The following is a 15,789-nucleotide window of genomic DNA, read 5'->3' as shown; positions in this document are numbered from 1 at the left end:
TAAAAAGGAGAAGAATAATAAGAATTCCTTCAGGAACAATAGGGACCTCGCAGCGGTCGCTGCTCGGGCCCTAATAATATACAACAAAATTTGTGTACATCAGGGAGAGGACGCTGGAGATGCTTGTTAATGTTGCTCCTGTTTCCTTTAACCCATTTTGGCCAGGAGCAAATTGCCGCGGGATCTTATAACTTTTACCACATAAAAGTGGCCGTTTTTTGAAAAGGTTCTTTGTTCCTTAATACTGTATCAAAATTAATTTTCACATAATTGTATCTTGTTGTAGAGTTGCAGTCACCACAAGGAAGGTGTACTGTTAGCCTAGCATCAAACAAGCGGATTTTGATGGGCGTGGCCAAGGCTCCCAGACTTCCGTGTGTTTTTGACTACAAAATGAGTTGGCCGTGGCCAAGTCTCATCTTTTCCGTGTGCTCCTGTTTACAAAGGGAGTCTTCACGGCTTCACCTGAAGGAATATTGGTGCATGCTTTTGGCTGAATAGTTGGTACCGATCCCGGGGTAAGTGAAAGATGTTCTCCTAATCCAGGTTTGTATTGTCTCAAATTCCTGAAGCAGTCGTCAGTAAAATGTTTGCCACAAACTGTGAGGACTGCTAACCCTCCTCACGATGCACATTTTCCGGGTACAGCTACGGGCGTTGACACCCCCGTACCGGTCGAACCATACGTCCTACGGCGAAAATGAACACATCTCTGGAACCCTCTCGACCTCGGCTTTCCAGCGGTGAATGCACGTGCCAGTCAGATCTTCCCTTCCCCGGATACAGGGAGTGCACCTCAGGGCTGCTATCCTGCCTCATGATGCATGTTTTTCGGATACAGCTTCTGGGATTTACACCCCCCCTACCGGTCCATAGGTCCTATGAGGGAAACAAGCACATCCCCGGAACCAGCTCGACCTCGGCTTTCCAACGGTGTCAGTTGGTGCATTTCCATACCCTCAGTTTTGCGCAAAAGGCATGTTTTGCAAAAGTAAGCTGGTAATGGAAACACCGGATTTGCGCAAAAACTCAAATATCGCGAAAACGTTTTTTCGCTCTCGTGAGGTGGTTTTTGAGACGTATCGAAAAAAGAAGTATTTCGCAAAAGTGTAATGGAAACACTTTTTTGCACATTAGTAGTCATGTGACACCCGCCCGGTCACAACACGTTGTTTATGTGTATTTTTATTAAACTTGCAATTACTATTTGTCTTCAGAATTATTAATTTCGGTTTTGCATTTTAGTTTTACATGCTGAAGTGATTTGTATCGGCGACTGCACGTCATGAGCGCAAAAGAGAGAGAGGTGTAATCGAGCGAGTCTCCTTCGAAAAGTTGAAGGAGAGAAGAGCTTGAAATCCTGTCATGCCATGTCTGGTTAATTTAGCAGAAAACATCAGAAACTTTTAACAATTTGTAACCCGGCTTTTACCCAGCCTCTGCATGGGAACAACAACATTTTAGGATTACAGGAAGTAGGAAGTACGGGGCCACTCGCTTTCGTGTCAGAACTGCTTGCCGACTGCCGAGGGACAACACACAACAACACCAACACTAAATGCCTGTGTTTTTAAAGTAATATAACTACACCGGGCGTCAGTCTACCGTAAACATCATGAGCACCTCCTACAGAACAGCGAGGTCTCGCGAGACGGGACATTCCAAGAATTGCGCCTCAGAAGCGAAACTCTCTTCAATGGAAACACCGACAATTCGAAATTGTACTTTATCGAAATAGTACAATATCGCTTTTATTTTTGCGAAAAAGGGTAATGGAAACGCACCAAATCAGTGCCGGCCCTCCACGATCCTCCGGACTGGAGATACAGGGATGTAAAATCGGCCATCCCACTCGCAGAAACTAACTCATTTTGGGAGTGGTTGGGCATATTTAATGCATAAATAAAGTCCAACCACAAGCCTTTCTGTGGCAGAAGAAAAATGTTTTTGTTGTCCTCTGTACAATCTTGTTCAGAGCAGTTCATTTGGGGTTGTTTTGTTTTGCTGCCATGCTGTCCTCCTGCTGCTGCTGCTGTTTGTTCATGGGTTGGAAATCTCCAGTGGGGGGAAGGGTTAAAAATTGTGAGGGTGGAGTTCGAGCTGAGCTAGTGACGTGTAAAACCCAAAAAGGTGGGGTTAGTGACGTGTAAAACCAACCTGCTGAAACAGCCCATTTGAGAGTGCTGTTTGAGCTAATTTGATACAAACGCCCATAGGAAAGGGAACCATGTGTCGTTTATCTCACAGATTTATGGACTTAGTCAGGCTATGGTAAGGCATATTTATGATCAAAACCCACCCAAAAGTGAACATTTCATTTCAGGGGACCTTTAATACATGATTAATGTGATATCTTTTTTTTTGTGATTAATCAATGAGTTTACGCTTTAACTTTGACAGCACTAGTATGTACATAATTTTAAAGACATGTTGCACATACGTAGCAACGACACTTAACATAGAAATGCTGAATATACAAGGAGCAACGTTGCATTGCATATACATGTTGCATATACGATAGACACAGACGTATGTCACATCACACGCCCAGTAGACATCGATACGACAATAGGCATGACAACGTATTTTTGGCTCTAACGGTTAAGTTAATGAGTATTTGCTAAAAACAATAAAGTCGATCAGTTTGAACATTAAATATCTTGTCTTTGTTGTGCATTCAATTAAATGTGTGACCAGAAATGACAAAAGGGTCCTCATAAGTTAATGAGTATTAAGTTGATCAGTTTGAACATTAAATATCTTGTCTTTGTTGTGCATTCAATTAAATGTGTGACCAGAAATGGCAAAAGGGTCCTCATAAGTTAATGAGTATTAAAGCTACTCTATGTAGGATTTCCCCAAAAAATATCTGAACAATAGCCTTTTTATTTGACCATTTATGACTGAAACATATTCTAATTAGTAGATCTACATCTTAGCTGTTCACAATGGGTACTCCTACAAGCCTCTGGCCAATATTATTTAGGAAGCGTCCGGTCCGAATCCTTCGAATTTCCCGCCCTCTGTCTGCGGGATGTGACGTCATGCGCGTGCGTCATCGTCAGTTGTTTCCTGTCGCGCGAAGACGGAACTAGTACAGATTTTCGCCCCAGACACCCGCTGTTACTCCGCGGAAGGCTGCTTAAAAAAAAAATGAAAACAATGTCAAGTGCCCCAAAAAAAAAAAAATCTAAACTTGATAGTGACCGACGCCGAGAACGAGAGTGAACATTGGTTTGACATTTCAGCGGTAGAGAGAGTTGAGATTGGACTTGGATTAGAAAAGTGATTCACAGCTGGCTTTCTTTCTACTCCAAAAGGTAAGAAGCGAGTATCTTGACATTTAGAAGAAAATGTGTTGTTTTCAAATAGTAGTAACCTCAAGATCGATCACTTCTCGGTCGTAACTATTGGGGTGAAAGTGAGGTGGACGGCAACATTTACCGTGAAAGGGGCGGCAAAGTTGAATGTAAAAGAACAGAATGACTTTATGAAGAACAGACGTTCCATTCCGCGGCGTTTCAATCAGGCTAAATGTTGCCTTATTTTCCTCCGTGAAAACAGCCTATTGTAGCTACATTATGCTAACGGAATGTGAACGGTACTACTGAATGGCGATAACATTCACGGCCATATCACACTAAGTAGTGAATGGGTCTATATGTTTTTCACAATCGTCAATTTCCATAAATGACAGCCCACCTTTCGCTACACAATGACGCTAGCCTGGGGGCGACATACACGAATAATGACTAGAATCAGGTTGACGTCCGTCAAGCGGGGTGACTACAATATGTAACTGCATATTGACGTCGGAATGAGGTCCAATTAATTGACGTAATTTGCACATTGTTTTGGAGTACAGCACAGGACTGGACTTCGACCGACTAAAGCAATATGATCTGCACGTCCCGTGGACATCAATTGTTTAGTGGGGATTGAGAGTCTCATCCCGTGAAGTGGCCAGCTTTGTATAACATTATAAAACTTCTTACCTCTGAAAACATAAGTTTAATTGGATATGAAGAGCCCAGTCTTCAGTATTGAGGTCGTGCACGTACGAGTGCGCGCAGCATGTATGAGCGTGCAGTTTGTTTTCAGCCACAGGTGGCAGTAGAGATTTGAAATTTTAAATCTTCCATATAGCTGCTTTAAGTTGATCAGTTTGAACATTAAATATCCTGTCTTTTTTTTGTAGTCAGTTTGAACATTAAATATCCTGTCTTTTTTTTTTTGTAGTGCATTCAATTAAATAATATGTGACCAGCTCTGGTAAAAGGGTCCAGGGGTCAGAAGATAAATATTTACATATTCATATACAGTGGTTAATCACTACTTCGCGTTTCACTTATTGCAGATTCATTATATCATGTATTATTAGGGTCCATTTTAGGGCTGTGCCGATGACGTAAGTACGTTGGGGCGCAAAACATACCGTTGTAGACATAGTCAACGTCGCCAATTACACAAATTAAGTCGACGTGCATAACGTACCATCGACGTTGATTCTTCCCCCTCACGCCCCCGCCCCCCATATTGACGTTGCATGCCGATGACGTAAAGACGTACACGTGTATACAATCAGTTGTAAACAAGTGCGCAAAGCAGAAAAGAAAGGAGAACAGCATAAATTGGACGTGACATCTATTTAACTGAGGCAGTCGTAGTGAAGCAAACGGCAGTATGTATGACAGCACACGGCGCTAACACAGAGAGAGAAACTCAATTTCAAAATAAACCAAGTAGTATATGAAGATAAATGCATTGTAGCACTTTATTTTGAAGTTGTTTCCGGAAATGTGTCGCCACGGCGTAAGGGCTGACGTGACGTGATTCATAGTTTGTGACGGCCCCAAACTTGCGACAGACGTCAGTAACACAACTTCGTCCTGAAATCATGTTCACGCTCTGGTTAAGCGCGCTAAGACATAAATGCGCTGACATTGTATTGTACAGATCCAGTGTTTAACATAACACACTACCAACACTAAGGCTAATTTAAAAATAAAGCTTATAAAATAACACATTGACAGCCTTAACTGACTTAACTGACTTACTTCGCAGTTGGCCCGCATGGGGACGTGACGGCTAGCTTCACTTACCTTTTTGACATTTCAGATTGCCTCGTTGCAGTTTATTGACATCACAGTTGCGATCAAAACAACACCATCCCGAAATCATTATTCAATCACTAATTTAGGACGCTAGAAACCGTGACTTAATTAAGCCCTCATTGTATATGGCACAAGTTTTTAACATTAGTGGTGAGCAGCTAGCTGTTATGTTAGCATTAGCAACGAGTACCTGGCTGACAACAAACAGTACTTTGGTAGTTACATCACTTCCTTTTTCTTTTCTTCTTTTTCAATATTCTGGTCCTGGGCTACTTTGAAATTCACTCCCCACGTTAAAATGAAGGGAATGTGCCTTGCACTTTGAGGTCTTTTTCATTATTGATATTTAAAAAAAAAAAAAAAAAAAAAAAAAAAAAAGTTAAATTAAGACAAAGTTCTATTTATTTTATAAAACACTTTGCCCATTACTGTATATAAAGGAACAAAACATTCAACTCAAAATGTCAAATGTGTCCGTTTAGATTTTAGGAACACAACTTTTCATGAATAACTTATTCTATACAACGACCAATTGACCATGTATAAAATAATATCCTGCCTCATATTGCACTTAATGTTGTTGCTAAATGCTAAATGGTCAAATTAGACATTTTGAGTAGATTTTTTAATTTTTCATTGATACGGCACGTTTATCATTTCCCCCTCAATTTTGTGATCCGTTGCACCACTAGCTAGGATTGTTTACAAATAATTACGTACATATATTAGGGTGACATATGTTCCATCACCATATATCAAGTATTTTATTATTATGATTCCTGTAGTAATTGGCAGTGGTAGAATATATAATGATATATGTCATTATAGCGTGAGACAATTGTGTGGCCGTGGTTCAGGGGTAAAGCTAGTCGTACAGTAACCGGAAGGCCCGCTGTTTGATTCCCGCCACCCCCAAGTCATGTGTCGTGGGGTCCTTGGGATAGACACTTAACACTGCATTGCTGTCAATCTGCCCCAGGGCCGCTGTGGCTATTTACATAATTTACCGCCACCACTACCACGGTAGCGTGAGCTAAAATGAAGCAGATTTGCTTTAATTACGTTTCATGCTTACAGCGTACGGTCAACAATCTTCCGGTTTGGAATGAGGAACTGACTACCGCTGCCAATTGATATTGACTTATCATGCATGCGCAAAAGGTCTATAGTAGTTGACATCGCAGGCAGCTTTTTGCAGTGTTCAGGCTGTCAGTTCTCCAGCCCAACGTGCCAACGTTTAGGCCGACACAACGGTCAATCAAACGTCGGTCACATTGGCTGACGTCAGATTGGTGTATTGATGTGGATCATCCAAATTGTAAACAGTCATTGAGACAACTAATCGGATAATTTTCCTGTGCGGACAGGCTGTGCTTACTGCACCAAAATCACATTACAACAAAAGTGGATTGTACTCACTTGATGGTATTGTTCTACTGTAAACTCACCATTGTACAGTGACCCTCCTTCAGCATATTCCATTACAAGACAGACCTAAAAGGGAGCGTCATTATATTAAAATGGCTAATATGGCATTATTTAATCATATGCTAGTACAAGCAATATTGAGATACAATATATTATCACAAGTAGGCATGGGCCTGTATCAGATTCTGACAGTATAACCTTGAGCAAAAATATAACAGTTTTCATGATTTCACTATAACCTCACATGCCAGATTGATAATTGTGATTCACTCAAGGGAGTCCTTCACATTATCAATCTGGGACTTCACTCGGCAGATCCGTTCGGGAAAGAAGGGACTTGCTGTACAATACTTTGAGCTGATTGGACGATGTGGCATCTTTGCACATTTGTTTTGACCAATGAAGGCAACGGATGAAAATGTCGTCTTCAGTCTCGTCTTGGGGGGGCGGGGGATGGTTCTTTTAGGGGTCGAACATCTTTACCAGATAAAAATGCACAAAGCGCCTCTTGCTGTTCAAATTCAACAAGGAAAGGGTGAGTAATTCTATGAGAGAATTAATTGCAGCGTCCATTCATCTGTTAGGTTTGTTTGTTTACCCCCCATCCCCCCCAACCATTGGGCACTTACTGGTTTCGTCCCGCCCTAAACAACGCCTGATTGGTCCAACCTACAAAAGGTCGGCTGCAAACGCAAGATGTATTCTCCGGACTTTGTGAACTCACAAATACCACGAGAATTCAGCTTTCTGATAAGGTTATGATTTAATTGTATTGCAATTGCAGGTCTAAAATGTAACGTTTTGAAACGGTTGTATAATTCACAATATTTTTCTTACCATTTAAAACCATTTTATATTTAAAACCATACAGAGTACTGCATGAGTTTCCATACGCAAACTTGTATAACATGTTTAGTTAAAATAAAATATTTATTCTAAATAAAATCAAAATAAACAGACCTTAAGTAAGCAAAATCCTACAGCTCAACAATAACATACACTTAAATTCTTTCGGTAAAACATCCATCTTCCTATCTGCTTATCCTCGCGAGGGTCGTGGGCATGCTCAAGCCTTATCCCAGCTGTCAATGGGTGTGAGGCGGGGTACACCCTAAACTGGTCGCCAGCCAATCACAGGGCGCACAAAGGCGAGCAACTATTTGTACACACAATCACACCTATGGGCAATATGGAGTGGTCAATCGGCCTACCATGCATGTTTTTGTAATGTGAAAATGCAACGAATCGTTGCAGCCAAGGGGGGCGAGGAACACCCGCATCCACGATCAATCAGATCACAGGCTACAAGCGATGGACGGAGTGTATTAAGCAGCACGAGGAAGTTTACGATCCCTTTTTATGTACGGGGATTACGTCAGCCGGAACTAGGGACAAGCATATTCTGTTATTCAAGGGGAATTCCGTGCTGGTTACAGCACCCCCACCGAGCGAGAGGGACAAAATAGAACCAAAACATACCCAACCCTAGTCTTATCTACTCACCCTTCCCTTGTGATAATGATACATAGAGAAGTGAAACTTTTTTGCTCCCATTGAGGCAATGATTAGTAACGAATGGGGACACCTGATCTCATTGCGAACTTTTGTATCTGCATCATGTTAGCCACGTTAGCTTTACAGCTGCAGCTCGTAGGTAAGCAGAGGCTTAGCAGCATAGTATGCAACAAGCCTTCCGCAAAACACACAGTGAGGAGATGTAGGCATAACGACTTTAACAAGTGACCTAGATAGTTAGAAATTGAGAAATGCAATGAGCCCCTACATGCGGACGATATTTACTTCCGTCAAAAATGTGCCATGTGACATGTTTTGTGCGCATGCGTGTCATTTCATAGACACATTTCATTTACATTAGAAGTCACATCGAGTTTTGTATTGTGAAGGAGTACATAAAAAGATCGTATTTAACAAAAAAAAAATAAATCCCAATTGGATGTCATGCCCTACATCATGCAGTGTGAATGTAGCCTAACTGCGACCTTTCTGGTTCTTTACGAGCAATGTGTGTGTTTTCATGGCCACCAGGGTAGCATATGGAGGTAAATTGGGTGCAAAAGTGACACATACTCGTAACATGAGGCATGTACCCATACATAAAATGCACAAATTCATAACTGCATGTTTGTACCTGTAAACCAGATGCACACATACGTAACTGCATATTTGTATGAGTAAACCACGAGGCGCATATGCATAATTGAAGAACCATAGCCGTAAAAAAAAAAACATATCGTGGAAATATTTTCAGAGCGCACGGATACAAATCATCAAACGTGAGCTCTCAAATCTGCAGTTGCGGCACTGTGCTTTGATCTGCGCCAAAATCACCGTGAGGCATGCGCACGTACAAAAAATGCACACACACATATCTGCATATTTGTACCAGTAAACCATGAAGCGCATTTGCGTAATTGAAGATTCGTAGTCACAAAACAACCCCACAACCATAACATGGGACTTTTTGGAGTGGACATGCTTAAGTGTCACATATGCGAGCGCCCTTAAGAAAATTTTTGGGGTATTTTTATTATTAATTTCAATATTAAATATTATTTTATACTGCTGTGTAGGTATAAAATTAAAGTGTAAATATTCAGGACTGACGCAGGTGGTTGATACGCACACACTGTAATGTAACCAATTCTGTGGTGTATGAAATGACAAAATCACAATTTGCCAATTCATTGGATTTTACAGTATTCGGAACTGGCTCGTGACCATGATGTAAACTCAACTCGGGAGCATGATGTAAACTCAACTCGGAGAAGGGAAAAAATGACATTGTAGAAAAGCCGCAAGAGGTTTCAACCAACAATAAAGTTTACTGACTTATTTGAACAGCCACCTAGCCACTGATGTTCTCATATGTCCTTTTCTAGAACGTCAGGAACAAAATTCTTCCCCGTTTTCGTGATGATTACTCCAGTACGACGACCACTTGAAATGAGATTTTCGCTGGAGCATTCCTGGAGCGCGCCAAAGGACCGCGGAGCACGGGCGAGAACGCTGGAGCCTCTTCGGGCATGAAATATGGCCATTTGGCGGCCCTCATCTCCGGGACGCAAAGCCACTGACTGCTAGCAAGTGCAAGTTATAATATAACCAGCACAGTACAACAGCTCTCGATGCTAGGAGGAAAAAAGTACAACAACAACGGCCTCCTCCCCTCCCTCCCTCCCGAGACCTGTGTTGCATTCACTAACAGTCAGACATAAGAGTGCTCAACATAAATGGCAACCCCACTTAGTTTGTTAAACTTCCTTTCCTCAAAAGTTCTCCAGGGAGCGGTCTTCAAAATGGCGGCGTGAGGATAGGTCGTGTCCGGGAGTGCTGAATGATATGATTCACTAACTCTTGCCTTTAACCCTAATGCAAATGGAAATCCACCCAGTCAAAGATTGACTTTCTTAAGATGAGCATTAATAGCTACTTCCTACGACAAGAGGCCCGGCCAAAGAAGAAAAATACGGACGCCTTTCAGTCTCGAGAGCAAGCTAGCATGACCACGAAAACTAGCATGGCAGCGGAAGATGCCGACGTGGCTAAAGTCGCCCAGGCTGCAACCAGCAGCGACCGTGATGGAACCGACCCTGATATTCGAGCTGCTCTGCGTGAAATGGTGGGAGAAGTGACGGCTAATGTCACCAAAGTAATGGATGAGAAGCTTGCCCCCGTTTTGGAATTGCTTAAAAAACACGGCGACACAATAGAGAGCCATGGAAGGCGGCTGGATGAAGCGGAACGAAGAATGGTTGCCGTGGAAGAAGCAGTGGATCCGATAAAAACTAAGGTGGAAACCTTAGAGAAGACGGTGGAATTTTTGGCTGAACGTGTCGATGATTTGGAGAACCGTGGAAGGAGGATGAATGTCCGTATTGTAAACCTTCCCGAGGGCGCGGAGGGAACTAATCCGACACCGTTCTTTGAGCGCTGGCTTCCCGAAGTGCTATGTATCAAAGGAAAAGGCGGACGGATGAAGCTGGAGAGAGCACACCGTTCGCTCGCTCCAAAGCCGCAGCCCGGTCAAAAACCGAGACCAGTGCTCGTACGTTTCCACAACTATCAGGATAAGCAGCGGGTGATGAACGCGTCGTGGGAAATGGCGAGGCAGAACCGGGTCGTGAAACACGGAGGCTCTACTGTGATGTTTTTCCAGGATTTTACGGCTGCTGTTGCTCGCAAGAGAAAAGAATACGACAAAGTGAAGAGGCGACCCCGGTTAATTGGCGCGGAATACAGGCTGATCTACCCCGCGAAGCTGAAGGTAACATGCCGTGGATCAACCAAAATGTTTAACAACCCAGCGGAGGCTGAGGAATACATTAGCGCGATGGACGGATCTTCCACTGGTGGAATGACGTTCAAGCTAATTCCTTGTATTCTGTTGCCATCTTTTGAAAGTCATGCTACCTAATGTGAACTGTTTGTTGAGTGGACATTCGAACCTGCAAAGTTTATGTAGGGAGAATTTAAATGATCATCACCTTCCGACAACCCGGACTGATGTGTCTTGTTACCGTTAGAGGTCCCATTCACTCGATCTCCTCTGTATTGGAGAGGAGGACAGTGTTTTTCTTTAAGCCCCGGTTGGGCAATGTGCACTCTGTTTGCACCATTTTGTTGAGTTTCGGTTTGTGTTGTGTTTTCTGTGTTCTTTTACGGCCCAAGTTCAATATTGTATTTACTTTGATAATAGACAAATGTTCTGCCTTTGCATATTTTTATTATTCTCATGTCCGGATTTAAATTGTGTACTTGGAATGTCAAGGGAATACACACACCTGTGAAACGAAGGAAAGTTTTGAACTATCTTAAAAAGGAGAATGTACAAATAGCTTTGTTGCAAGAAACCCATCTAAATGACATTGAACATCTAAAATTGCAGTACGGGGGGTTTAGTGAAGTTTATTTCTCATCTTTTACTTCAAGAAGTCGTGGAGTAGCTATTCTCATTCAGAAAAATGTCCCTTTCAAAATGTTGGACTGTATAAAGGATGCATCTGGTTCCTATGTGATTTTGAAGGGGATTTTGTCAGGAGAAGAAATCTCAATACTGAATATTTATAATCCACCTGGACATCCAACACATCTTCTGTCCTCTGCATTTTCAAAAATAGTTGATATTGGCTCAAAACACACTATAATAGGAGGTGATTTTAATTGTCATCTTAATCCAATTGTGGATAAATCCCCGCCTGGTAAACCTTCCCTTTCCTCTCATGCGAAGGTGGTAAATGCATTTTGTGAGGAAATGGATTATATTGATGTGTGGAGAGCTCAGCACCTAACTGATAAAGAATACACCTTTTTCTCAAATGTTTCAAAGTCATCCACAAGAATTGATTATTTTCTGATTCCTAAAAATCTACTATATTCGGTCACCCATAGCGCAATAGGTCCTATTGTTATCTCTGATCACGCGGCAGTATTTTTACAATACACCATGTCACACTCAACAATTAAAACTAAATACTGGAAATTCAACCCCTTTATACTAACGGATGAGACGTTTACTTCATATTTTAGGGATGAATTTAAGTTCTTTTTTGATACCAATTCTGCTTCCACTGCTGATGCATCACTATTGTGGGAGACCTCAAAAGCCTTCTCCCGTGGAATTGTTATATCTTATACATCCACAAAAAAGCGGAGGCAAAGTGAGCAAAAAAGAATATTGGAATCCAAGTTGAAGTGTGCTGAGCGAGAACATGGCAAAAAGCCATCCTCACAGAAAATTCAAGAGGTATTTGCACTCCGCTGTCCTTAAGACTCATTACTGACCAGGGAAGCAGAGAAACAAATCAGATTTGCAAAGCAGAAGTTGTATGAAAGTGGTGACAAAGCTGGAAAATATCTGGCATACTTAACGAGGAAAAAGGCAGACTCCCAAACTATTAGTTCAATTAAGGATAACCAAGACAATCTAATTTTTGATAATCTAAAAATTAATGATACTTTTAAAATTTTCTATGAAAACTTATATAAATCAGAACAAGAAGAAGACTCAATTAACAAAATGAATCATTTCTTTTCTGCCCTTAACCTTCCTTGTTTGTCCGTTGAGCAGAAGGCCACTCTTGATGCCCCAATATCAAAAAAAGAGGTACTTGATGCAATAAACGGATTACAATCTGGGAAGAGCCCCGGCCCCGATGGGATCAGTGTAGAGTTCTATAAAGAATTTCAAGATATATTAATTGACCCACTATTAAACATGTTTAATGATTCCTTGGTTAAAGGTACATTACCACGTTCTTTAAGAGAAGCAAACATCTCATTGATATTAAAAAAAGGCAAGGCTCCTGAAGAATGTACTTCCTATAGACCAATTTCACTGTTAAACGTAGACCAAAAAATTTTATCAAAACTTTTAGCAACCCGACTGGAAAAAATGTTACCTATTTTAATTAACGAAGATCAAACCGGATTTATCAAAGGTAGAAATTCCCAGAATAATATGCGTCGATTACTTAACATTATTCAATATTTTCAGCAATTTTCTAAAAGCGGCCTAGTTATAGCCTTAGATGCTGAGAAGGCATTTGACCGCATAGAGTGGGCATATTTGTTTTATACCTTGAATAAGTTTGGTCTTGGTACCACCTTTACAAATTGGATTAAAATTTTATACGAAAACCCGCTTTCAGCAGTGCTCACAAATGGACTGCGTTCTCCTTATTTCACTATTTCGAGAGGAACTAGGCAAGGTTGTCCCTTGTCACCACTGTTATTTGCTCTTGCTATTGAGCCTTTGGCTGAGATGATAAGGACAGATGATAACATAAGTGGTCTTAAAATCTTGGATAGGGAACATAAAATCACACTATATGCTGATGATGTTCTAGTTGTTATGACTAAACCAGATATCTCCATTTGCTGTCTCATTGAAAGAATCAATGTTTTTGGCAGCTTCTCAGGTTATAGAATTAATTTTACTAAATCTAATGCCATGCCATTGGGCATCTTGAAGCAAGTGCCTGTGAAATCTTTCCCCTTTAACTGGACCCCGGGAGGTTTTACTTACTTGGGAATTTTTGTGACACCTAAATTCGAACAAATGTATAAAACCAATTTCTCCCCATTGTTTGACCGTGTGCGAATGGACCTGGAAAGATGGAACAATCTTCCTATTTCCTGGATAGGCCGAGTAGCATTATTAAAAATGAATATTCTTCCTAGGTTACTTTACCCAGTACGAATGATCCCTGTTATGCTATCTCATAAGGCAATTAAGCAATTGTATAGCTGGTTTAGCTCTTTTATTTGGTCAAAAAGGAAAGCACGCCTTAAGATAGCCATGTTGTGTCAGCCCTCATTAGAAGGAGGTCTTAATTTCCCGGACATTAAAAATTACCAAATCTGTACACATTTGTGTACTATAGCCGATTGGGTACAGAATAAACCGACATCTCTATGGGTTGATATTGAAAGTTCAATGTCTGAATGTCCATTACCTAACTTGCTGTTTCTTCGGAGAACTAGGTCTTTGAAAATCGCCTGCCATAATCCTATTACCCGCACTTCTATTATAGTGTGGCGTATTCTACAGAAAATGGACGGAAGGTTAAATGAACCTTCTGGGCTCACACCAATATGGAATAATCCAGAGTTTCTACCTGGTATGAACGATACGAAATTTAAAAACTGGGCGCAACAAGGGCTGTCTAAATTACAGGATTTCTTTGAGGGATCTATTATGATGTCTTTTGATCAATTAACTGGTAAATATAACATTCCAAGAAAGGATTTTTATCAATATCTGCAAGTGAGGGACTTCATTAAGAAGAATACTACAAACTTAATACTTAACAGAAACATATCAGACATGGAGAAACTCATTTTTATTTCCAAATGTGCAGGCTCTGTTAAAATATTCTACAATGCTCGTAAAGGACTTTCCGTTGTCAATACGTTGCATTTGAAAGAGCAGTGGGAGAAGGAACTCAATTGTAATATTACTGAAAATGAGTGGAGAAGTGTTTGGCACAATGTAAAAACACTGTGTGTTTGTAACAGAGTTAGAGCCACTCAGCTTATGATACTTCACAGGGCCCATATCTCTCCTCACCTGCGCCACAAGATTAAGCCTCACACCTCCTCAACGTGTTTAAAGTGCAAAATTGAAATTGGTACCCTCACACACTGTTTTTGGTCTTGCTCAAAAACACAACAATTTTGGTTTACTATTGGACAAGAAATGGATAAGATATTTGTTGTTGATTTGGCTTGCAATCCTGTATTTCTTTTGCTTGGACTTGTTGACTCTGCTGTTACCAACAAATATCATAAAAAATTGTATCAAATTCTTACCTTTTGTGCTCGAAAATGTTTGCTGGTAAACTGGATTTCTGACCACGCACCCTCAAAGACACAATGGCATAAGATCATTTTCAACCATATATCCTTGGACCATCTGACATGTCGTTTGAATCACAAGGACGATTATTTTCTGAAGATCTGGGAACTTTATTTAACTTATTAGGGCCCGAGCAGCGACCGCTGCGAGGTCCCTATTGTTTTTCGTTCGAATTATTATTAGGGCCCGAGCAGCGACCGCTGCGAGGTCCCTATTGTTTTTGTAAAAATTATTATTATTAGGGCCCGAGCAGCGACCGCTGCGAGGTCCCTATTGTTTTTGTAAAAATTATTATTATTATTATTATTATTCTTCTTCTTCTTCTTTATTCTCCGCAAACGATCGCGATTTTGGGTACCTAAACATTCACGAAAACTCACCGAACTTTCCACACTCCTCAGGCCCGGCGAAAAATTTGATATTATTAAGTCGTCATAACAATGCGACTCGATAGCGCCCCCTAGCGTAGAAAAATAAAAACCAAGCCCGGCACGTTTGAGCTAGAGCAACAAAAATTGGCAGGCACGTGTAGCACCCCGAGACGCACAAAAAAAGTCTATTGGGACCATGTAGCTAAAATGTACAGGAAGTGAGCTATGAATTTTTTTATGTCCAATTTTGGCCTATTTTGGCACATTCACTGTGGTCATGCTTTTTCCCCCTTTGCAAACATTTTTCATCCAATTGACTTCAAACTTGGCATTTATCATCTCAAGACCTGAGAGAAAAACTGGGCAAAACATCTTGCCTTTTTGAAATACTATATGACGGGGGCGGGGCATCAAATATTGCCTTTAAAATTTCATTTGTCCAGAAAGAGCAAATGCTTAATAACTCCCATGTTCAAGCTCCAAAAAATCTCAAACTTCT

At 41.0% G+C, this 15,789-nt stretch overlaps 1 protein-coding gene across 9 annotated transcripts in view; it reads right to left on the bottom strand.

The window, feature by feature from the left end:
- Positions 1 to 15,789, bottom strand: part of map3k7 (mitogen-activated protein kinase kinase kinase 7) — a 256,484-nt gene that overhangs the window by 136,920 nt on the left and 103,775 nt on the right. For 8 of the 9 annotated variants that reach the window (XM_077510677.1, XM_077510683.1, XM_077510682.1 and 5 more), the window contains one exon: positions 6,563 to 6,608. The exons of the other annotated variant lie outside the window; for it this stretch is intronic. In XM_077510677.1, the coding sequence (XP_077366803.1) occupies positions 6,563 to 6,608 (46 nt within the window). The remainder of the gene's footprint in view (positions 1 to 6,562; positions 6,609 to 15,789) is intronic. 9 annotated transcript variants of the gene reach the window in all.

This window comes from Festucalex cinctus, chromosome 21, assembly GCF_051991245.1.
Source record: "Festucalex cinctus isolate MCC-2025b chromosome 21, RoL_Fcin_1.0, whole genome shotgun sequence".
Classification (NCBI taxonomy): domain Eukaryota; kingdom Metazoa; phylum Chordata; class Actinopteri; order Syngnathiformes; family Syngnathidae; genus Festucalex; species Festucalex cinctus.
This window is presented reverse-complemented; position numbering and strand designations above follow the sequence as displayed.